The sequence below is a fragment of the Pituophis catenifer genome, unplaced genomic scaffold (genome assembly GCF_029215685.1).
Source record: "Pituophis catenifer annectens isolate HBS135680 unplaced genomic scaffold, rPitCat1.0.hap2 SCAF_13, whole genome shotgun sequence".
Lineage (NCBI taxonomy): Eukaryota > Metazoa > Chordata > Lepidosauria > Squamata > Colubridae > Pituophis > Pituophis catenifer.
Window position 1 is genome coordinate 24,328,700 of NW_027256893.1, and position 22,586 is coordinate 24,351,285.

A 22,586-nucleotide genomic window follows, 5' to 3' on the forward strand; every position below is an offset into this window, starting at 1 on the left:
CAGGCCAAGCTTCTTGACCTCAGGCATCATAAAAACACCGAAGCTCGGCAATACTTAATCGTGAATCTCTTGACAGCAGCCAGAATTGTATTTGCTACAAACTGGAAAGGAGAAAAGTTACCTAATGATGAAGAAATTATTAAGAAAATGATGGAATGTGCTGAAATGAGCAAACTGACATTTGAAATAAGAGAGCAGGAAGATAGACAATACTATTTGATGTGGGATTTATTTTATCGACGGATAGAGAATAAGAACTGGAAATAATTATGATATAAATGGATGTTGAAATTTTTTGGAAATAAGTTAGCATGTTTAGTGATAAATTGAAGAGAGGAGGAGCACAAAAAAATGACACCGACTGTTACACTGTCTTTGATTGTATGGAATGATAATGGTTTTTATATTGTGTTTTGTTTTTTTGAAAATAAAAAACTTTAAAAAAATTAAAAATAAAAATAAAAACACCGAATCCAAATGAAATGGGGACACCAGGGAACCATTTGGGTCTCTCTCTCTCTCTCCCCCCGCAGCACTAATGAAGTGGAGCTGTGAATTGCGGCAACGGCTTCCGAGCAGAACCAATTGAGCAGTCGCAGAGATATGGGAGAGTGGGGGGGTCTTCGTAGCCCCAGCCCAGCCCCCAAACCGAAGAGGCTGGAGGATTCAGCTGTAACCCCAGGCAGCCTTCCTTTGCAGCCCTACAATACATAATCACACTGTGCTGACCCCCTGAGCAAGGAAGATTTAGAGCTCCCTGCAGAGCTGAGGGCTCGTTTATTTTAAAAAAAAAAGTAATAATAATAAAAGGAATTAAAAGCATGCAAGAAGAGTAATCCTGGGGGGGGAGGAAGGGGGGGTGTCTCAGGTTTACCTAGGGATCATCTGCATTTGCGGCTCCCACCCCTGGGCACTGACCGACCCTCACATCAGGAATTTCTTCACCTCAGAAGTTTGCAAGGGGAGGTTTTTCTACATGCACACTAGGAAGAAAGTGGGGGAAGGAAGAATAATAGAGCCAAACTCTTCTCCCACTCTTGATGGAAAAAGCGTTGATTTTTTTTTTTTTTCCCCTTGACCTGTGACTCCAGGAATCTTCCAGATAAATCATTTCGGGAGCTTTAGACAATGAGGCTGCGGACTCTCCCGGGCAGGACAGAGGGGGGCTGGAGGGGGGGGGCTGTGGGGAGCCAGAGAGAAAGGAATTTGGTGGAAATCAGAGGCAGCTGGTCTTCGGTTGTTGGAGGGGGACAGCGGCACTCTTGGGGGAAGATTGTAAGCATTCCTGCCCTTCCCCGTTCGGGGCTCCACGCAGCCACAACAAAGTGCCCCAGACAGAGAGAGAAAGGAAAACACCAGAGATTGTCCCTCTTTCTCCGGACTTCTCCTGCCCCTCCCCCCCATCCCACTTTCCAAGGCTTTGTCCCCTTGCAAGGGGGGAGGGGGTGAAAACTGCAAGGGGGCCAGACCCACAAAAGCCACACAGAAGAGGCTAGCAGCCTACATGAATTAAATCCATGTTTCTCAACCTCAAGAAGTTTGTGGACTTCAACTCCCAGGATTCAGCATGCTGGCTGGGGGATTCTGGGAGTTGGAGTCCACACCCAAGTAGTCCTTGACTTTCAACCAGTATGGAGCTCAAAAATTTCTGTTGCTGAGCGAGGCAACAATTATCTCGTTCAGCAACAGAAATTCTGGGCTCAACAGTGCTTTGTCCCATTTTTTACAATTGTTAGTTGCAGTTGTTAAGTTAATGCAGTTGCTAAGTGAATCTGGCTTCTCCATTGACTTTGCTTCTCAGAAGGTCACAAAAGGGGGTCACATGACCCCGGGACACTGTGACCGTCATGAGTCAGTTGCCAAGGGTCTGAATTCTGGTCACGTGACCCTGGGGACGCTGTAATGGTCATAAGTGTGAAGAACGATCACACGTCACTTTTTTCAATCAATCAATCAATCAATCAATCAATCAATCAGCTGGAAGGGACCTTGGAGGTCTTCTAGTCCAACCCCCCCCCTGCTCAACCAGGAGACCCTGTGCTATTTCAGACAAAGCTGTCCAATCTCTTCTTGAAAGCCTCCAGTGATGGAGCAACCTCAACTTCCGGAGGGAATTGATTCCACGGATTAATTGTCCTCCCTGCCAGGAAGTTTCTCCTTAATTCCAGATTGCTTCTCTCCTTGGTTCGTCTCCATCCTGTTGTTTGCCTCTGCAACTTCATTCAGCGTCGTCGTAACTTCGAACGGCCACTAAACAAACCTGTTACCTCGGCAGCCCTACCCGAGGGGAAAATAGAGCGATTTTTTTAAGGGCGGAAAGCTGCAAAATGCAATCCAGATCCATCTTGCTGGAGCAAGGTTGCAGCAGAGAGAGAAGCTCCAGTCAAACCACCCACAGATTCACCCTCCGCACATATGCACAAACACACAGAGAGAGAGAGAGAGAGAGACAGCCTCCCACCCTCTTTGCTCCCAGCCTCTTGGAGCTGTGCCGCCTGCCTCTCTCTCCCCCCCCAAGCCCGCCACCCCCCCCCCGGCATTCCTGCAAGGTAACGCAAAGTCAGGCGCAAGGAGACAGTGAGAGCCCTATCCGGCTTTCCTCGCACCAGATGTTTGCATAAATAAGGCAGCTGCCCTCTAAGCTAACAAGGTCAGTCCCTGGCTCCAGCAAGCCGAGCAAACAGGCTCGGTTTTGGCAGCCGCACAGCTCTGGCTTGGCACAAGCTGCACTTCGGCTTCCTGAATTCTTCAAGCATCGAGAGAGAGAGAGAGAGAGGGGGGGGGGGAAAGTGGTGAAAAATAAGCATCTTAGCAAAACGCCGGGCTCACTGCCACCATTGGATCCCCTGCCTGCTTCCCTCCCCCCACCCCCCCACTGCCTCAGAATAAGAGGCTTCCTTTGAACGGCACCAAGGGGGCCGGCCGGGGTCCCAGGGTGGAGGGGAGGCAGATGCAGGAGAGGGGCACCGTTGCCCATGCTGCCCCTGGCGCCGTGGGCAGAGAGGAAAAGGGGCAAAGATCTCCCTGCAACCCGGGATGTTGCAGGATGTTGTGGCTTAAAAGTGGGGAGGACTCGATCCTGTCTCTCTCTCTCTCTCTCTCTCTCCTGTCCAAGGGCAAAACAAAGGCGGCTTGAGAGCGAAGCCAGGGTTAGCTTGAACTCAATTTGTTTAACAAGCCACCTGGGTCTCATTCACACATCATGCTGTGTTTTATTGGCTTCAAGCAGGGATTCACCTATCATGCATAGCCAAATAAGCTCCAGCACAGTGTTTTTCTCAAACTGGGCATCTTTCAGATGGGTGGACTTCAACTCCCAGAATTCCCCAGCCAGCTTTGCTGGCTGGGGAATTCTGGGAATTGAAGTCCTCCAGGCTTAAAGTGGCCAAGGTTGGAGACCCCTGCTCCAGGCCAAAGGGGATAACCCTGGAACCGCTGTCCAAATTCAGCCTTTGGAAAAAGTAAATTTCAGAAGAGAGGCTGGCTTAGAGGAGGGGGTGAACCAAGTCAGAGGCCCCCAACTTATCCAAGGATCCTCAGGCAAACTGGGTTTCCTGGCCTCTGTCAAACTGTGTTCTGCAAAGTTCTGCTCCAATGGAAGGCACTCTAACCTGGGCCAAGCCATCTTGGCTTGTGCTGCAAATACCAAGAACCACCATCTTCAAAGTTGGATTTGAAAGACCCACTTCTAAATGGGATGGTGGGACATCCTCTTATCATGCGCAACCATCTTTAATGAAAAGAAGGACTAGGACACAGGGGTGAAATCCAACAGGTTCTGGAGAACCGGTAGCGGAAATTTTGAGCAGTTCGGAGAACCGGCAAATACCACCTCTGGCTGGCCCCAGAGTGGGGTGGGAATGGAGATTTTGCAGTATCCTTCCCCTGGAGCGGGGTGGGAATGGAGATTTTGCAGTATCCTTCCCTTGCCATGCCCACTAAGCCACGCCCACAGAACCGGTAGTAAAAAAAAAATGGATTTCACCACTGACTGGGAGTGACACGACAGCAGCATTCCAATATTTGAGGGGCTGCCACAAAGAAGAGGGGCTTCAACCCCAAGATTGAGCAGGGGGTTGGACTAGATGACCTACAACGTCCCTTCCAACCTTGTTATTCTATTCGATTGTCCAAAGGAACAGAGGGCAGGACAAGAAACAGGGGATGGAAACTATTCAAGGAGAGGTCCAACCTAGAAGCAGAAATTTCCTAACGGTGAGGAATGACCTGCCTTCGGAAGTTGTGGGCGCTTCATCCTTGGATGTTTTTAAGAAGAGATCAGACCGTTTGTCTGAAATGATGGAGGCAGGGTTTCCTGCTTGAACAGGGGGCTGGACTAGAAGACCTCCAAGGTCCCTTCCAACTCTTGTTATTCTGTTAACGTTCCGATAGAGGCATCTGTTTGTGCATCTTCCTAGCTTTGCAACTGAAGAGGTAGACTATCATTGGGTCCAAGGCACATCAGCCGAGCGGAATCCTTCCACCCCACAGGGTCCCAGTTAGGTCAGGAAGGGAGGAAGGCACTCTGCACGCGTTTATAGGAGCTTGCTCCTTCCACAAAAGGGAGGCTGGCCTGCCTGACAGTCCCAGTCGGCCACCGCCCCGGCCCCCCCCCTCCTTTCTCAGTTGAGTCCTTGCCAATGAAGCCAGCTCAGCTCAAGTCTGCTTTATGGGCCACTAAAAAGCCCCACGGAAAGGGGGGGGAATAAAAGAAGGGGGGTTGTGTCTGCTGTTATCACCGCATATTTTCCCAGCATTTCACCTCTACCAGCAGCCTTCCAATTACCGCCTGCCCCATCTCGGCGCCTGCAACCCTCTTTGTTTTAAATATTATAAAGCAAGCCAGATGCTGCCTCTAATCCCCCCAGCTGGTGGGGATTTGCAAACACGTTGGAAAAAGGCAGGCCTGTTTCTGAGCCAGCCTCACCGCCGCTACTGCACCTCGCCTGCCTGCCCAGCTCTCCTCCCTCCCTCTCCTTCCTTCCTCCCTTCCTTTCCTTTTATTTGACTCTTTCTTCCTCTCTTTCTACCCCTTCCCCCTTCCTTTCTCCCTTCCTTCTCTCTCATCCTTCCTTCTTTCCTTCCTCCCTTTTTCCTCCCTCTCTCCCCTTCCCCTTCCTTCCTCCCTTCCTTCTCTCTCATCCTTCCTTCTTTCCTTCCTTCCTTCCTCCCCTTTTCCTCCCTCTCCCCCTTCCCCTTCCTTCCTCCCTTCCTCCCTTCCTTCTCTCTCATCCTTCCTTCTTTCCTTCCTTCCTTTCTTCCTCCCTTCCTCCCTTCTCTCTCGTTCTTCCTTCTTTCCTTCCTCCCTTCCTTATCTGCTGATGATAAACGGCTCTAGATTAAGAGCCAAAAAAGGGTCCCCTCCAGGCCCACATGGACACAGGCTGAGGCTGGGGTCCCCAGGAGAATATCAGCCCAGGGGAGAAACAAGCACGACTTTGCAAAAGGGTTTAGCTGCACTGGAAATCTCTCTTAGAAGGCTCTAAAACACAGTTTTTCTCAACCTCAATTGAAGACGGGTGGAGTTCAACTCCCAGAATCCTCTCCCCTCCCCCCCACTTGCTAGGAAGTGAAGCCCACCCATCTTGGAGCTGCTGGGATTGAGAAGCTCCGCTCTCCCCTCTTTCCAACCTGATCTGCTCCGGGGTTTTAAGGCTGCAAGTTGCAGACACAACCCGGATTGGGGAAAAGGCTGATCTGGATTATCTGGGTTAAGAAGCCACCTTCAGCTCAAGCCGGATGGACATCTGGGGGATCTCATGGCAGGAAGGAACAGATGTTGGAAGTAGGCGAGGAAGAGGGCAGAGGTTTGAGCTGCTCCAGAAGGACCTAGTGAGTTACGGGCAGGTTAGAGATCGGCGGGAGGGGAGGACATCCCTGCTCCGGGGTGAAGGCTTGGCCTCCCTATTTGATGCTCCCACCAGGTGGGGCAAAGCAAGGGAAGAAGACAAGTTGATGTGTGACTCATCCCAGTCCTTGGGTGACCCCGAGCAGACGCCTTCTTTGGGGTAACCCATAATAAAGGCCTGGGTTTGGTTTTCGCTCCGGGTGAACCTCATGCCTGGCGTTTCCTCATCATGTTGGGATGAAACAAACAAGGACTGGAGCTGGAGCCTCCACTGAGTCACCCCCACATTGTGGCTTTGGGAAAAACGACCACATAGATGGCATTCCTGCTGCAAAGTGACGTCGTCGGGGGCTGGAAAGTATACAGAATACAGAATAACCGAGTTGGAAGGGACCTCGGAGGTCTTCTAGTCCAACCCTCGGCTCAGGCAGGAGCCTCTATACCGGGGATCTCCAACTGTCCTAAAGACATCAAGGTGTGTCCAAACAACTTTTTTCTTTTGCATTGTTTATTCAGCTGGCTGCATTAAGCCATGGTTTATAAAAGTGTGGTTGGCTGGAGCCTCCAGGCGCTGGGTACCCACAACCTGCTTAAGTAAATCACACTTTACAAATTGCAGGGGCTGAGCTGGCAAATCCGCTCAAGGAACCACAGGAAAGCTGTACAAAAGGTAGACAACCAACTGCAACCTAGATATTATTTGAGTTCCACAAACCCAGTTTCGAGGTTCAGGTGCCATCAAGCCATCATCTCATCTCACCCACCCCCCCACAGTGGCCCCTTCCTTTTCCCACCAGTCACCGCCCCCAATCCAGCACCTTCCATCAACAGCAATGAATCCCCTGTCAGCTGCTCAGCGAGAATTTCAGGTTGAGCCAAGCTGCGACTTCCCAAGACTCTCTCCTGTCCTTACTCTGTGTTTGAGGGACACCTTGTATCTCAAGAGCCTGGGCTTCTGCAAGGGAGCAAGCCTGTGCCTGCCTGCCCACCCCCCACCCCCGCCGGCCCAGGGCAGGCACCCAAGATGGGGGGAGGGGGCTTCTGAGGGGGTCTGGGAACCCCAGGCCTCGATTCCAACCCAGGAAGGGGGCCCAAAGGTGCTTTTTCAAAAGGCAACTGGACTCCTCATCCAAGAAGCTTTTTTAGAACTGAAAGCAACCCCCCCAAAAGGGGGGGGCAGGCAGAAACAGGGGGTTGGACTAGAAGACCTTCAAGGTCCCCTTCCCACCCGTTGTGCTATGCTCTGCGAAAGGAAAGAAGAGGCTTCTCATGGAAGGAGCCAAACATTGAAAACAGGGGGAAGCGAAGAACAGAAGAACTGCGGGAAAGAGAGGAGGAGTAGGAGTGTGTGTGTGTGTGTGTGTGTGTGTGTGTGTGTGTGTAGCATGCGGGGGGGGGGGAGGGAGAGAGAGAGAGAGGTGGTTTGTCGATGACCCAAGTCCTTTTGGCAGGCAGGCCTGCTCCGGGAACACTGGCCACTGGCCCAGTTCAGCGCTGAACTTAAACAAACTCCTGTTGCAGCCATCTGCTTGATTTTAAAATAAGTCAAACAATCTGTTGAGCTGTGGGTAATCAAGTTTCCATCTGCGCGGACGCCTGCTCGCCTGCCTGGAGCCTCCGGTGCCTCTCACAGCCAAACGCTCCCAGCAGCCCCTGTGGCTGTCCTCCTTCCTCCAACCAGAGGGGGAACCGGACCGGACCACCCTCTGGGGCCACCACTTTCATCCCCCGGGGGGATCTCTGGTCCAAGACACGGCTCTTTTCATCAACCGCCACCAAAGATGGGGTCTAAAGCAGGGGTGAAATGCTCCCGGTTCCGACCGGATCACCCAATCCGGTAGGGATGGCAGCGGGTGGTTCGGAGAACCAGTAGCAAAAATCCCTGCACCTCTTCGGCCAAAAAAATGCTTTTAAAAGTTAAAAAAAAAAAAAGCCTCTGAGATCAGGCAACTCAGCTGGGATCGTCAGAGGCTTTTAAAAGCATTTGCTTTATAACCTCTTCGGCCGAGGTTTTTTTAAAAAACTTTTTTTAAAAAGTTGGCCACGCCCACCCAGTCACATTAAACACCCCCCCCCACCAAGCCACGCCCACAGAACCGGTAGTAACAAATTTTACATTTCACCCCTGGTCTAAAGGGAAGGAAGGGATTAAAAAAAGCGGCCTCTTGGCCAAGCAGGAGACAAGGGGTTTCGGTCCCATCTGGCCCTGGGTGCAAGGGAGCAGGTGTCACAGCTGATCCAAGGCCAAATTAGGCCCATCGCAGGGAATCAAAGGATGGTCCTTCATATCTCCGCAGCTTCTCTGGAGCGGATGTTCTTCAAACTTGACAACTTTACGATGGGTTGGACTTCCAACTCCCAGAATTCTGGGAATCGAAGGCCACCCGTTGCAAAATTGCCAAGTTTGAAGAACGCCTCTCCATCGGGGATGAAGTTCAGCCAAAATGTTTTGCTAGGTCCTCGTGGGTGCTCCATCCCTGGAAGCTTCTAAGAAGAGGTTGGAGAGCCCTTTGTCCAGCATGGTAGAAGGTCGAGCAGGTGGTTAGACTAGAAGACCTCCATGGTCCCTTCCAACTCGTTTACATTGCTACTGAGGACAGAGAGAATTCCGATTGTCGCCGTCGAGCAATCGCACAGGATTGCGGGTAGAGAGACCCCCACCCAGACTGACCGAGGCTCTTCGAAAGTCTTGCTTAGCGTCTGAATTTTGACCATGTACCCATGGGGAGGCTACAACAGTCGTAAAAGTGTGGGAAATGGTCCTAAGTCACTTTTTTCAGTGCCGTTCAAACAGTCACTAAATGAACCGTTGTTAAGTTGTTAAATCAAGGACTTGAGCCCACACAGGTGAGTTTGGGGCTCTTGGGGTGGGGGTCGAAGGCCAATAAGCAACAGCTAAAGGAGGAGACTCAGTGGCTAAGATGCTGAGCTTGTCAATCAGAAAGGTCGGCGGTTCGAATCCCTAGTGTAGGTCTGCGTGAGCAGGGGGTTGGACTAGATGACCTCCAAGGTCCCTTCCAACTCTGTTCCTGTTACTGAAAACGGCAAGAAGGATGAAAGCGAAGTAAGGCAAATTGCATCTCTCTTTTTTTTTTTCCCCCATCGTAAAAACTCACACAAGGGCACCCGTCCCATCACAAAGCAGCAGGAAAGAATGCAGAGGGAGAAAGACAATGGGTGATGTGCTTTGGGGGGTGGGGGGGGCTGTTCTTGGAAGGAAAAGCGGGTGGGGGGGGAGGCAGGAAAGACCCACTGCAGGGGAGGTGGAAGGGCCTCTGGACGAGGAAGCCTCGTTTTGGCTCTTCCTTCTCCCTGGAGCGGAGAAAGGACTGGGCTGTGCCGCCACTCCGTCCCGGCCAGAAAAATGCTTTGGCTGCACACGGCTATGCACCTCTGCCAAAAACGGCACTGGAGGAGAAACACAGCTCGGCCTGGCCAGGAACCACCGGGAAGGAGGAGAATTCGCCCCACGGCTCTGCCGAGGAAACGGAGGCAGGGAAGGGAAGAGCCAGACGGTGTACAGGGAGAGACCTGGGCTTACAATGGTTCGGTTAGTGACCATTCAAAGTTACAACTGAAAAAAGCGACTCACTGCTGAAGCATCCCCATGGACATGTGACCAAAATTCAGACATTTGGCAACTGACTCATATTTATGACCGTTTGCAGTGTCCCTTTTAGCAACCTGCAAAATCCATGCGGGAAGCCGGATTCACTTAACAACCAGATGACTAACTTATCCCCTGCAGTAATTTGCTTAACAATGGTGGCAAAATGTGATTACACTAAGGAGAGGTGAGGAAATATATAACAAGCAGAATGCCACTTTGAAACAATGCTTAGAAAGAAAGAAAGAAACATAATTTCTTTTGTTTATATGTTGTGTAAATGTTTGTTGTGTGTATGTTATGTTATGTTTTTTTAATATTTATACTCTAATAAAAATTTATTAAAAAAAACAAAAAAACAACAATGGTGGCAAGAAAGGTTGGGGCGAAACTCACTCAGCCAAGGTTTCACCTAACAACAGATATGATTTTAGGCTCCATTTGTGGTCGTAAATCGAGGACTACCTGTACAATCCCGAGCAAGCCGTACAATCCCAGGGGCGGGGCCAAAGGTGCTCAGGGGCGGAGCTGAGTGTGCTTAGAATGCACAGCACTGGCCAGAGGGTCCCGGTGGGTCTCCCATGGGGGGGTGGATTTGCAGAGGGTGAAGCCAAAAGATGCTGCCTGGAGCTCCAAAAGAGGGAGGGGGAGTTTAACCCTTCGTCCCTCAGCCAGCTGACCCAGGCTGGAAATAATGCGGGGGGGGGGGGGCAGGGGCTGTAAGGGGGGGGAGAGAGGTTTGCATGCTGCCCTCCCACAAAGTAGGGCAGCCGGTCAACGGAGCCCCCCAAAGCAGTCAAAGGCTAAAGGTCTTTGTGCAGCTTCTAGAGAAGAGGCACTCTTGACCTGTTCAAGTTCAAAGGGCAACAAAGACAAATTGTTCCCGGCATTTTCCACCCCAGTCCAACTCAAAAGGGGGAGGGGTCCTCCTCCTCCAGGGGTGCTGAATCCCACCCCCAAAGGCTGTGCAGCATGGGAGGGACATGCAATGCCTTTCCAGGGGCCAAAAGGAAGAGTCTCCCCCCCCCCACAGTTTGGGGGGCCAGAGCCACAAAGCCTGGCAAACCCACAACCTGCCCCAGTGCACCAGAAAGGCCTGGCAGGCACCCTCCCGGGCGGTGTGTGTCCCCAAGCGAGGGCAGCTGCCTCCTGGTTGCAAGCTGCAGAAGGAGAGATCAACGGAGGAGGAACAGCTGAAGTCTCCTGCGGGGAGGGGAGGGGAGGGGGGCTTTGCATACTGAGCCTCCTGCATGCAGAAATATGCAAATAGGCACGTAGGCTGTCCTTTCAGAAAAGTTTTCCCCCCCTTTTTTTTTTCTTCTGGACAACACAGCTGTTGATGGAGGACGAGGGATGGAGGGACAGCAGGGGGAGGAAGAGAAAGAGAGACAGGAGAGAAAGAGAGATGAGGGATGGAGGGACAGCAGGGAGAGGAAGAGGAAGAGAGAGAGGAGAGAAAGAGAGATGAGGGATGGAGGGATAGCAGGGGGAGGAAAAGAGAGAGAGAGAGAGAGAGAGAGAGGAGAGAAAGAGGAGAGGGAGAGAGGAAAAGAGAGAGAGAAAGAAAGAGAGCAATGAGGGATAGAGGGACAGCAGTGGGAGGAAGAGAAAGAGAGAGGAGAGAAAGAGAGAGATGAGGGATGGAGGGACAGCAGGGAGAGGAAGAGAAAGAGAGAGGGAGGAGAGAAAGAGAGATGAGGGATGGAGGGACAACAGGGGGAGGAAGAGAAAGAGAGAGAGAAAGAAAGAAAGAGAGAGGAGAGAAAGAGGAGAGGGAGAGAGGAAAAGAGAGAGAGAAAGAAAGAGAGCAATGAGGGATGGAGAGACAGCAGGGGGAGGAAGAGAGAAAGAGGAGAGAGAGAGAGATGGACTGCAGCCAGCAGAGACAAGGACAAAGGCCAAAGGTCTACAAGGAGAGGACCCCTCTTAACCATCCGTGCCAGTGATGGGTCAATTGTTATTCGCACCACCAGAGTGCCCCCCCCAACATCAGCTGCAACCAGGCAGCAAAGGTCCCCCTGCAGGAAGAGACCTTTGTCCCATCTACTCCTAAGGAGGCAGCAAAAGTGGCCCTCCCCTCTACACACACACACACACACATACACACACACACAGCCTCCAGCAGGGTCAGGAAGCCCCACGGGACAAGCATGTGACCGTCTCTTCAGCCGGGAAAAGGAAAAACAAGAGCCGAGAGCCCGAGGGGGGGGGGGCTTTTGCAAGGAGAGCATTGGTTTCCAGCTGGGCATCTAAAGCATCGACTCCAAGGCAAACCCGGCTGAACTTGCAACTCAACAGGCAGCCGAGTTTCGGAAACAAGATCAATGAGGGTCGTTTATTCATGTGGTTCTGAGCTGGTGAAAACCCAGAAGGTTCTAAGCGGCTTCCAGAAGGAGAGGAGGCTTAAAAGTAAAAGCCGTCCCAAAGCAAAGAAAGTTTCCAAAAAAGCTCTAGGTCCCCCTGTCCCAAAAGCAAAGAAAGTGGTTTCGGGAAGCTGAATCCTGCCCGGGTCAAACGCCAGGGTGGTTCTGAAAGATTTGCATCAGGGTGGGTGCAATTTTGAGGGTGAGACATTGGTGCTGCCTTCATCTGAAGGCAGGACAAGAAGCAACGGATGGAAACTCATCCAGGAGAGAAGCAGCCTAGAACTAAGGAGAAATTTCCCGACAGTGAGAACAATTAACCAGTGGAACCGTCTGCCTCCAGAAGCTGTGGGTGCTCCAACACTGGAAGTTTTAAAGAAGAGGTTGGATAACCATTTGTCTGGAATGGCATCAAATGAAAGAAACAAAATGTTTAAAAGTTGTGATATTTATATAGTTATTTATCAAGCATATCTAAGTTATTTTAAAGGAACCAAAATATCTTTACAATCCCCAAGGCATGTCACAACATTTGAGCACCCCTAAGGTTTGGAAATTGAAAGCTGAAAAATTTTGACACGCCCTAAAAATTGGGTCTCTCTCTTGTGCGGGTGCTTGGATTAGAACAGTGTTTCTCAACCGTAGCCGCTGGACGATGTGTGGACTTCAACTCCCAGAATTCCCCAGCCTGGGGAATTCTGGGAGTTGAAGTCCACACATCGTCCAGCGGCCACGGTTGAGAAACACTGGATTAGATCTCTAAAGCCCCTTCCAACTCTGGCATTCTCTTATTCTGCTGCAGCAGCTCTGCGTCTATCAGCTGCGAGTCCTCTCAGTTTGAGATTTTGCAGACTTCTCCCCTTTCCAGCTGTTGGAGAAGGAAACCCCAGCCTGTATGTCTGTCTGTTTGTCCGTCAGTCTCTCTCTCTCTCTCACCCACACCCACACCCCTTGTCCCAACCCAAAGAGTCAGCCCAAAGACAACAAAGGCAGCCTGTGCAGGCCAGGGCAACGGTTGCAGCAACTTAACAGTGAGATTAGCAGACAGGTCAATTCCTTCCTTTAAGTCTCCATGAATGGGCAATCTGTCTTCGTTGGCTCCCATGCCAGGCTTTGAATCCACCCAAGGACCATTTTCTCTTGTGGACAGCCGAGAAGCTCTCCAGGAAAATCAAACCCACCAACTGTCATTAACCGTCTAGGACCCCAACCCTGAAGCCTCTGGAATCATAAAATAAAATGTTTTCCAAAGGGCAATGATACACCAAAAGAAAAGGTAATTTAAATCCATCAGTTGCTCTGAAGACTTAGTACTCATGTTCTCTCATTTCTTTGGCTTTTGTTATTTAGTTTGCATCTCAGGAAATCTACGCAGGCTCAGGGGACGTCTGTTTCCCAAATAAAGGCAAAAGGAACAGGATAATGGTAAATTAACCAGCTCAATCTGTACGCTTCCTTTTTGAATAAACAACAGTACCGACAATGGAGAATATTTCAACAGGTTTTTAGTTGCTTGAGCAACATCTAAAAGCAGAGCCAAGAGATTTAAGAGTGAGCCTAGTTATCCCTATAAATTCCTAGAATTTTACATGCAACTGAGGAACGGAAATCTTGCACATCACGCTGCCTGCAGAGATTTGCTGCACAAAATATATTGATCACTTCTGGGCATGCAGGGAAAGGGGTGACTGCAATGAGGGGAAGCTTTTCTTTGGAGTAGACTTATAGGTATGTGCAAATGATGCCCCCTCTTTTGGAACACTTCCTGGATTTTTTTAAAAAAACTCTATTTCACATTTAGCCAAAGCAGCGCCTGAATTCTCTCCCAGAAATGGCTTGTAAATGTTGTGTCGTTCTAAATAGAAGGAAGATGAGAAATTGTTATTTAGTTGTTTTGTCTGGCTGGATCTATACAACAGGAAGATCCTTTGAGGGCAGTGTTTTTCCAACCCTGGGAAGTTTTAAGATGGGTGGACATCAACTCCCAGAATTCCCCAGCCAGCTGGGGAATTCTGGGAGTTGAAGTCCACCCATCTTAAAGGGGCCAAGTTTGAAAAAAAAAGTTTTAAGGCTTCAAACATAGGATTATCTGCTTGGAGGGGTGGTGGGGGGAGGCAGATACCGTAGCTCCACTCTCCCTCCCCTTCTATTCTAGCAATTCCAATATCAGCAGAATTCTTATGTTCCAAAAGCATTTTCTGGCAGACTCCTGTCTCCATACTTTTGGCTTCATTGGTGTCCACAGCTATCCTGGGAAGTCCATCTGAGCTTCCACCAAAGGCATGCCCCCCACCCTTTATGTTCCACTCAGGTGGGCTGAGGAGGGGTCTTCTCCCTGGTGGTCTGCTCAGCTTCCTTTGCATCGATTTGCAAGACTGCAGCCCTTAATGGCCTTGGTGGGTAAGTGTGCCATGCCAGCAAGAGAGCAGATGGGCTGTAGTCTGCTCAGAAATGCAGAAATGAGCTTGGCTGCCAACCAGAGGAAATGCAGCCGCACCAACAGACCGGAGAACTCCACATTCTCCCCCTTCTCTCCATTTAATGACTTCAGTTTCCCACAAATTGTCCTCATGGAGATTGGAGCACAAGAGGAAATCCCCACGTCTTCAGCCCCATTAGGAGGGGCTATTAAATCAAGACCCACTTTGCTGCGTGGCCCACTGAGGCCCCACCATCAAGTGATCTCCTTGACTCTTGATAAGTATAAAATAGAAGCTTGCTTGCCCTTCTTTCCTTCCTTCCTTCCCTCCCTCTCTCCTCCCTCCTTCCCTCCCTCCTTTCTCCCTTTCTCAACTAGCCTCCTTCCTTCTTTCTCCCTCCCTCCCTCGTCTCGTCTTTTCTTTCCTTCCTTCCCTTTCCCTTTCTCCCACACCCTCCCCTTTCCATTCTTTTCTTCCTCCCTCTCTCTGTCCCCTTTCCTTCCTTCCTTCCTTCCTTCCTTTCCTTTCCTTCCTTCCTACTTACTTACCTACCTAACCTACCTACCTACCTTACCTACCTATCACAGTCAAGAAGCTACAAATGTCAACATATATTTTCCTTCTGAAAATCCCAGTTTCTGTCCTAGAAACCCATGCAAGAGAACCTCTCTTTTTAGGAAGGGGGGACCAGGCAGCTTTTGAGCCAAGGCCTAAGGCTGCCTTTCAGCCTTTCATGGCAACTGAACCTTCTCACAGCTATTTGACCTGGTGCTTCTTGGCTGCCAATCACGCCTGTTATAGAGACCCCCAATCGGCCAGGCAGCATTCTGGGCTCCTAATTTTTCTTTTCAACCAAGTTTCCAGCTCTTAAGAATGTGGAAGCAGAGGGCAGTGAAACCAGGTAAACTCAAAAATCCGTGGCCTTCCGTGACAGCCCTGGGGGTCAATGACAATCTTAATCCCATGCTTGGGTGCTGTGCATTATTGGAACGGCGCCTGGATAAACAGATCAATGCTTCGAACCCCGGATGCCCAGGTTTTCTGGAAACCCAGCAAAAAGCTGCACTGCCGAAATATCCAACCAGCCAAGGAGCCAAACGGCCAACAAGCTTCCCGGCCACACGGCGTGGCTTCGGTGAGCCTCTCCCCCGAAGCTTTCTGACATTCACAATGCTTTGTTTGGCCCTTTAAGGGTGTCTTGTCTTGTGCCAACTCGGGGGCCCTTCACCGGGCTCCGGTTTCCCCCAGAAGGCGAGCGTCAAGAGCAGCCTGTGGTGAGTCAGGCCAGAGTGGAATGGGCCATTTTTCACGGGCCTTTCCTGAAACAGATGCCGACGCAGGCTGCCAAAATAAGCAGGAACTGCTGTTTGGCAGCCAGGCGATCTGTGAAAAGAGCAAAGGGCGGAGGGACCGTGGGGCTGGGACCCACAACCCTTCGTTTCTTCCCTCCCGGAAAGTTGCGAAGTGGGGGCATTATTTGTTGGTGGAACAAGAAGGCCACCGGACTTCCTAGCAGAGCCCTCCTCCGTTGGGCAGGGAGCCATGGGCTTCAGGGTGCAAGCCGGCCTTTATCGGAGCTTCCCACCCCCTTCCTTCTCGATGACAAATGCTGCAGGGAAACAGATGTGGACGTCTCCCGCCTGATATTCGTGCGATGACAGGCAAGGCTCTGCAAGACTTCGGGAGGGGGCCGGGATCCTCTGGCACCACCTGTTCCCTGGTCTGGCACAGAAAACACACACACACACACACACACACACACACACACACACACACACACACACAGTCCTGTGTGAACTCATGACATTATCCAGGGAGGGAAAGGAAAACTCAAAGCAAGAAAAGCAAGCAGCAGTGAGTCAGGCGTTGACCCTCACTGGGCTTCAGAAAAAACAGCTCCCTCCCTGCCATGAAAATCCAAGTGGTCCTCAGTTCACGACCACAACGGAGCCCCAATTTTTTGCTGTTAAGCGGGACACTCCTTAAGTGAGCTTTGCCCCCTTTTGTGACCTTTCTTGTGACCCACTGCAGTTGATAAGTTAGTTAGCAGCCCGGTTGTTAAGTGAACCAGGCTGCTTCCCCAATCTGGACTGCAAAGTTCTTCAAAGCAGAAGAGAAACTCCCAGAAGCCTCTCCTTCCTCATGCTCCTCCTCCATAGCGCCATCCGAGGAGCTCAGCTTCTGTCCAAGGTCCTCCCCAGATGTTCTTCCTTCATGGCCACGGTGGCTGGCCATAATTCCTGGACCTTTCCACTTGGTCACGGTCATAAAAGTTGCTATCGCAAAGGTCTCTAGGCAACCAATAATATACAAGCAGAGAGGAAACATCTATGGCTCAATAATGATGGGGTGTCTGTCATTCCTCAATCAACCTGGACCAAAGCATTTTTCAATATTATGGAAGGTGAACAGGATAAGGACTACAGGTGTCTGTGGGAAGAGTGTTGTGAAGAGTGGAGGCTACTGCAGGGAGGGCAGCCCTGTGTGTGTGTGTGTGTGTGTAAGTGTGTGTGTGTTTGTGTGTTATTTTTAAAGCATTCTCTGCAGTCAACAAAACAGCCCTCTCTAAGACCCCTAAGGATGCTGCTCAGAGCAATCAAGCCAAGGAACCCTACGAACTCTTGTCTCCTTGTTTGCTCTCTTAAGAGGGCAACCAGAAGGAAGACAAGCCGGGTCCATCAAGGTTTGCCTTTGGTGCTCCCCTCGCCTTCACAGCTGAGCCATTTTCTTTGCAAGAAAAACCATTTTCTTGCAAAGAACGGAAGGCAACCCTTAAAGCAGGGGTGTCAAACTCGATTTCATTGAGGGCCGCATCAGGGTTGTGTTTGACCTTGGGGGGCTGGAGTGGGCGTGGCCAGGGTGGACATGGCTAGCTCGACATCACCTATTTCGGGGGCGCCTATGGTGGCCCGAGCGCTCTGCCAGAGAAAATGGGCTCCCTAGCTCCGTTTTCGGCTGCAATGGCTTCCTGCAACCCTCTGACAGCGAAAACGGGCGGCCCTCCCAAGCTCCATTTTTGTGGCAGAGGCACAGCGGGCCGGTCCATCGCCATTTCCAGGGTGGCCCCGCAGGCCAGATCTAATCATGGGCCGGATCCAGCCCCCAGGCCTTGAGTTTAACACCCCTGCCTTAAAGCCTTTGCTGCAAAAGACCCAAACCCAGGACGAGGCGGAAAGGAAGTTCTGCGCATCTCCTTCAAACCCTCACCTGCCAACTGTGACTCATGGGACTTTGCTGGGCAATTGCACTGCAAGGGACCTCTGCCTTGTGCAGGACTTGAGATGGACCAGCAAAACGGGACCCACCTACTCCTTTCTCGGCTCCCTCCAGAAACGGTGACTCTGGAGATTCTGAGTCCTCCAGGTCACAGTTATCCATCCCAAAGGTGCTTTTTCAAGAGGCAACTGGACTTTCAGAAAGACTAGTTGCCTCTTGAAAAAGCATCTTTTGGGGACTCCAGAAACGATGCCTGGCACCGAGCTAGAAAGCAATGGGGGGGGAGGGTCCAAAGGATCAGGATGCAAACCCAGAGCAGCACCCCTGTTTAAAAGCAAGTCTTGACAACTTTGGGCACTTATGTTGTAGTAACGTTAAGTATTCTTGTAGTAACACGCTCCAGCGTCCTCACACACTGGACAGAAATTCATTGCCTGAACTTTGATGCTGGAGATACATCTTGGCTCAAAGGCTCCCAGCCTGGCACGGCCTTTCCAACGGAAGTGCCAAGGAATCAGGTCCCATCAGAAGGCCACCCAGAAGCTTACCTTTTGGAGAGACAGAGGCGCAGTTGTGGGCAGAGCCAAAAGATCCCTGGCCACGGCCGACTTGCCTGCCAGCACCAGCACAGCGCACTCGGGGCATGCGCCAATGCTCAGCCGCTTGCCATCGTCCACCAGCAAGGTGCCTGGACCCCGGAAGGAGCCCAAGAAGACGGGCAGCCGGGTCACTGGCACCGCTCTTAATCCAAGGTGCCGTTTCTTCTCTTGACGGCAGAAGAAGCAAGCAAAGGTGTCCACCTTGTACTGCCGGGACCAGGCGCTGCTGGGGTGCTGGGCGCTGCCCTGTTCATGCTGCAGCCACTGGGCCAGGAGGTCATGGTAGCACAGCATGCAGGTGGCCACGATCCCTGTGGCGTCGGCTGGCCTGGCCCGTGGAGCTGGCGGATAGACTGCCAGGAAAGGGAAAAAGGGCTCCTTTTCACCAAAGCGGCCCGCAGCAGGGTTGACACTGACTTGGAACTCCTTGCCAGGGCCCAGCTGGGCACCGCAGATGTAGCAGCCGGAGGTCAGGCCTGTCTGGGTCAAGCTTGGGGTCCTGGCCGTGGCCTCAGCCTCCCCAACAGCGGCAAAGACCTGCTGGTACCTGCCCAGGAAGCTCTGCACGGAAGTGATGCATTGTTCGTTACGACAGGCGCGGTAAGTGGCCCACAAGTCCTGCAGTACCAGGTAGCAGCGGGGACAGCTGCGCACCTGACAGCGCTGGTCCGGCCCCTTGGCCCGCGGCGGGCAGGGCAGGTGGCTGAGGAAGGGGAAGTGCATGGCTGCCTTGGAGCTGCCGTTGGGGGCTTTGGCCGAGACGGGGCGCCAGTCCTGGGTGCAGTCCTCCCCGCAGAGGTAGCAGACTTCTGGCGAGCGGGGCAGCGGGGCCCCCGGGGGCCCTTCCTCTCTGGTCAGCCCGGCCCTCCGGGGCTGGGCGGCTGCCAGGGGCACCACGTAGAGCCGCTGCAGGACGGGCACGTCAGCGCCCTCGAAGCTGTGCCACTGCTGCATGAGGGAGGCGTGGCAGGCAGGGCAGACCAGGGCGCTGCCGGCGGGGCTGAGCGGGAGGGCGCCGGGCGGTGGGCTGTGCAGCCAGAGGAAGGGGAAGAAGGGCGCCGTCGAGGCTCTCTCCTGCTTCTGCACGTGGATGCGCTGCTGCGAGCCCGGCGCCAGGGGGGAGCCGCAGACGTAGCAGGCCAGGCCGGCCCCCCTCGCCGAGGCTGCCCCGGTGCTGCTGCTGCTGCTGCTGGGCGCCGTCCGGGGCTCCTCGTCGCTGGTGATGTTGATCTCGCTCTCCTCCGACGAGCAGCGGTCGGACGGCGCCCCCTCCGCTCGCCTCGCTTCCAAGCCGGGCTGCGCCGCCGGCGACCGTCCCAAGCCGTCCATGGCCGCGCTCCACCGAGGCTCCCCGCTTGCCCGGCGCCGCACCGGCCGCGGCCGCTTCCTGCGAGGCTTGGGAGCCAGTGGCAGCCCGTTCCCCGGGTGAAAGGGGATCGCCGCCGCCGCCGCCTCTTCCGGGGCCGGCCGCAGCTGGCTCCCCTGGCGGGGCCGAGCGGGCAGAGGCGCGCCCGGCCTCTTCCGCTCCTCGGGGCTGGCGGGGAAGCGCGGCTCGGGCTCCGACAGGGTCTCGGCGTCCGAGAGCGAGGAGAGCGAGTCGTCGTCGGGCGGCGCCGCGGCGGGCTCTGCGCGGGGGTCGTCGGGGCCGCCGCCGTCCGTGCCCAGCGCGTAGGCGAGGTTCCACTCCTGCGGCGGCCGGCCGAGCCCGCCGCCCGCCGCCCCCGCGGCTCCCTCGCACTGGTGGGGCCGCTTGAGCCAGTACATGCGCTTCTCCACCGGCGTCCGCGCCCGCTCGAAGGCGTCCCACTGCTCGGCCAGGAAGCAGCGGCAGACGGCGCAGACCAGGGCGCAGCCCTCGGCGCTCACCTCCCGCGCGCCGGGCGCCGGCTCCTGCTGCTGCAGGAAGGGGAAGAAGGGCTGGTGGGCGCGGGCCGGGCGCACTTGCAGGCGCAGCTCCTTGCCCCGGCCGATGCCGCCGCCGCACACGAAGCAGCAGAGCGGCGCGGCGGGCGGGGGGGCCAGCGCGGCCATCAGCCGCTGCTTGCGGGAGATCGGCGCCTCCTTCCGCGGAGAGGAGCTCATCTTGCCCGGGAGGAGCGGCGGCGGCGGCTGGAAGAGGCGCCCCCGGGCCGGCCGCTCATCTTGCAAGGCGCCGGGCGGCCGGAGCGAGCGGGGCGGGGAGTTGGCGGCGCTGCTGCTGCTGCTGCTGCTCCGCCGGCGCTGGGGAGGCTCCGGGACTGGCGCGGGCTGTCCTGCTGCGGCCGCTCTAGCGTTCCCTTCGCCCGGCCCGAGGAACCGCCGCCGCCGCCGCCTGTGCAAAGTTTGGCTGCGAACTCGGAAGCGCCATCGCGCCGGCTGGCTGGCTGGCTGGCTGCTGGCCGGCCCCCTCCCTCCCGGAGGAGGGTCTCCGCACCACCAGCCGCGCTTTCCCAGCCAGCCAAGCCCCGCGCCCGCCGGAGCCGGCTCCTCGCTCCCCCCCCCCGGCCGAGGTTGCAGGAGGTGGGGAGGGTCGGGCCGCCCGCCAAGGCCAGGAGGGACGCCGCTGCTCCCCCCCCTCCCGCCGCTGCGCCTCCTTGACGCCGAGAGGAAATGCCCCGGGGGAGGCGGGGAGGGGGCTGCCCTTGGACCCGCAGCGGAGCCCGGCCCTCTCCTCCTGAGCAGCAGCCTCCAAGGGCCGACTGAGGAGGGGCTGGGACCGGGGCGCATCTTTGCAGCCTGGAGGGGGTCAAGTAACCGGAGCAGACCGGGGGCAAGAGGGAGCGGAAAGCAGGGGCTGGGTGGAGGTCTGACCCGGGGGCGCGGGCGGGGGACAGGAAGGTCACCCCACCTGGAAGGCCCCGAGGGGCTTCGACGGCAGCGATCGCAAACGGCACCAGAAGCCCGAGTTGGCAGCAAGGGGAACTCCGGTCAGGTAGCCAATTCGGAGAGGGTGGTCTCACCCCTCTTTGGGAGATGCCTCCGCTTTGCCCATCGAAGAACGAGGGGCTGCAAAGCACCCCTTCCAAAGCCCTTTCCCCAGGGACCCCCCACGCCCCTGAAATTCAACCTTACCTGCCCTCAAAGTTGACCCAGAAGGAAAGCAGCCTAAACTGAAGCTGCCCCTACTCTAAATTTTGCTCCCCGATTCTCCTGGGGCGAGAACCCAACAGCCCTCAAATCGGAGACAAAAATATGCTCAGTATCTTTGGATCTCAGTGCCGCACAGAAGCTCATTCTGCGGCGCCCAGAATTCCAAGGCAGCAGCAGGGAATCTGGGATCTGCATTTCAACCCATCTGGGAAAGGATAGAATAGGATAGGTTTAGCATAGGATAGGATAGGATAAATTTAGCATAGGGTAGGATAGGATTAGGATAGGATAGCATAGGTTTAGCATAGGATAGAATACAATAGGATTTATTGGCCAAGTGTGATTGGACATACAGAGTTTTGAGAGCCTGTTAAGCCCACTCCCACCAGGGACAGTTTCCCATGATCCTGGCTTGGGCAGAGGCATCTCCCAGGCAAGATGGGTAGTTGAGCTGCTGGAGACTTGGGCAGGCCAAACTTGTGCTCTCCTGCTGCTGGGAAAGCCCCTGGGAGGGGTGAGTCGAAAGGCCAGCGGGAACGGTTACCAGAGCCTGGTACCCAGCTGGGGAGCAGAATCCCCAAAATGACACCCCCAGCCTGGCTGAGGAGCTTTCCCACACAAGCGCCACCCACCCACCGACGGAGCCCTCGGCCTTCCCAGCAGTGCTACAAGCTCTGTCTCTCCCAACAGCTGCACTGCATTTTACACATGAGGATAATGTCATCGCTCCCAGTGCTGAAAGCATGATGTTCCCCTTAGCTGGCTGAGGGATCAAGCAGATTGTGTGACCTCATCCCACGAGACCAAAGTCGGTGCTCTGATCCATCAGGGATCCCCTGCTCTTCAGGTGGCCCACGTCTGGGCAGGGGGAACCAGGAAGGGCAGCCAATGCCTGGGGGAGAAGCTGAAGTGGAGGCGGGAGGGTCTCTCAAATAGCACTAAAGAAATAATGTTTCATGTTAGAATGGATCAACAGGCTTCAAGGTATCTCAAAGCCAGAGGAGGACTGGATGGGACCAAGGGCTTTTTAGAGTGGTTTATTCAAGGCAAGATTTGCTGGGGATCAAAGTCTTGGCGGAGTTAGGCCCTGCATTCTTTCCCTGGGCCCTTTTAAAGCTGCAGCAGAGCATGGCTTTTTTAAAAAAAGCTTCACGCAGGGTCTTAGATGTGCTTTGTGAGACGTGTGAAGAAAGAATGAGAAGTGGGGCATTGAATTCCAACAGCAGCACAAAGTTGCCCAAAGACTCACGTTTTGTAAGCCGTGCCAAGGAATCCTACCAACGATTCTCAATCTTGGCAACTTTAAGATGTGTGGACTTCAGTTCCCAGGATTCCCCAGATAGCATGGGCCTCCCTTCTGAGCCTTGCCATCAGTTCTGCCTTTTGGGATAACCAAAGGCAGGATCTTGATTGGCTACCAAGATGCTGCAACACATCTTTCATTCAATTCGTCACTATAATCGA

The 22,586-nt window shown here is 53.8% G+C and overlaps 1 protein-coding gene across 1 annotated transcript in view; it reads right to left on the bottom strand.

Annotated features, from left to right (window-relative positions):
- GSE1 (Gse1 coiled-coil protein) overlaps nucleotides 1-19,007 on the bottom strand; it is a 233,702-nt gene extending 214,695 nt beyond the window's left edge. Inside the window, exon 1 of the mRNA XM_070952873.1 lies at nucleotides 18,003-19,007. Within this exon, the coding sequence (XP_070808974.1) occupies nucleotides 18,003-19,007 (1,005 nt within the window). The remainder of the gene's footprint in view (nucleotides 1-18,002) is intronic.
- Nucleotides 19,008-22,586: the final 3,579 nt, after the last annotated feature.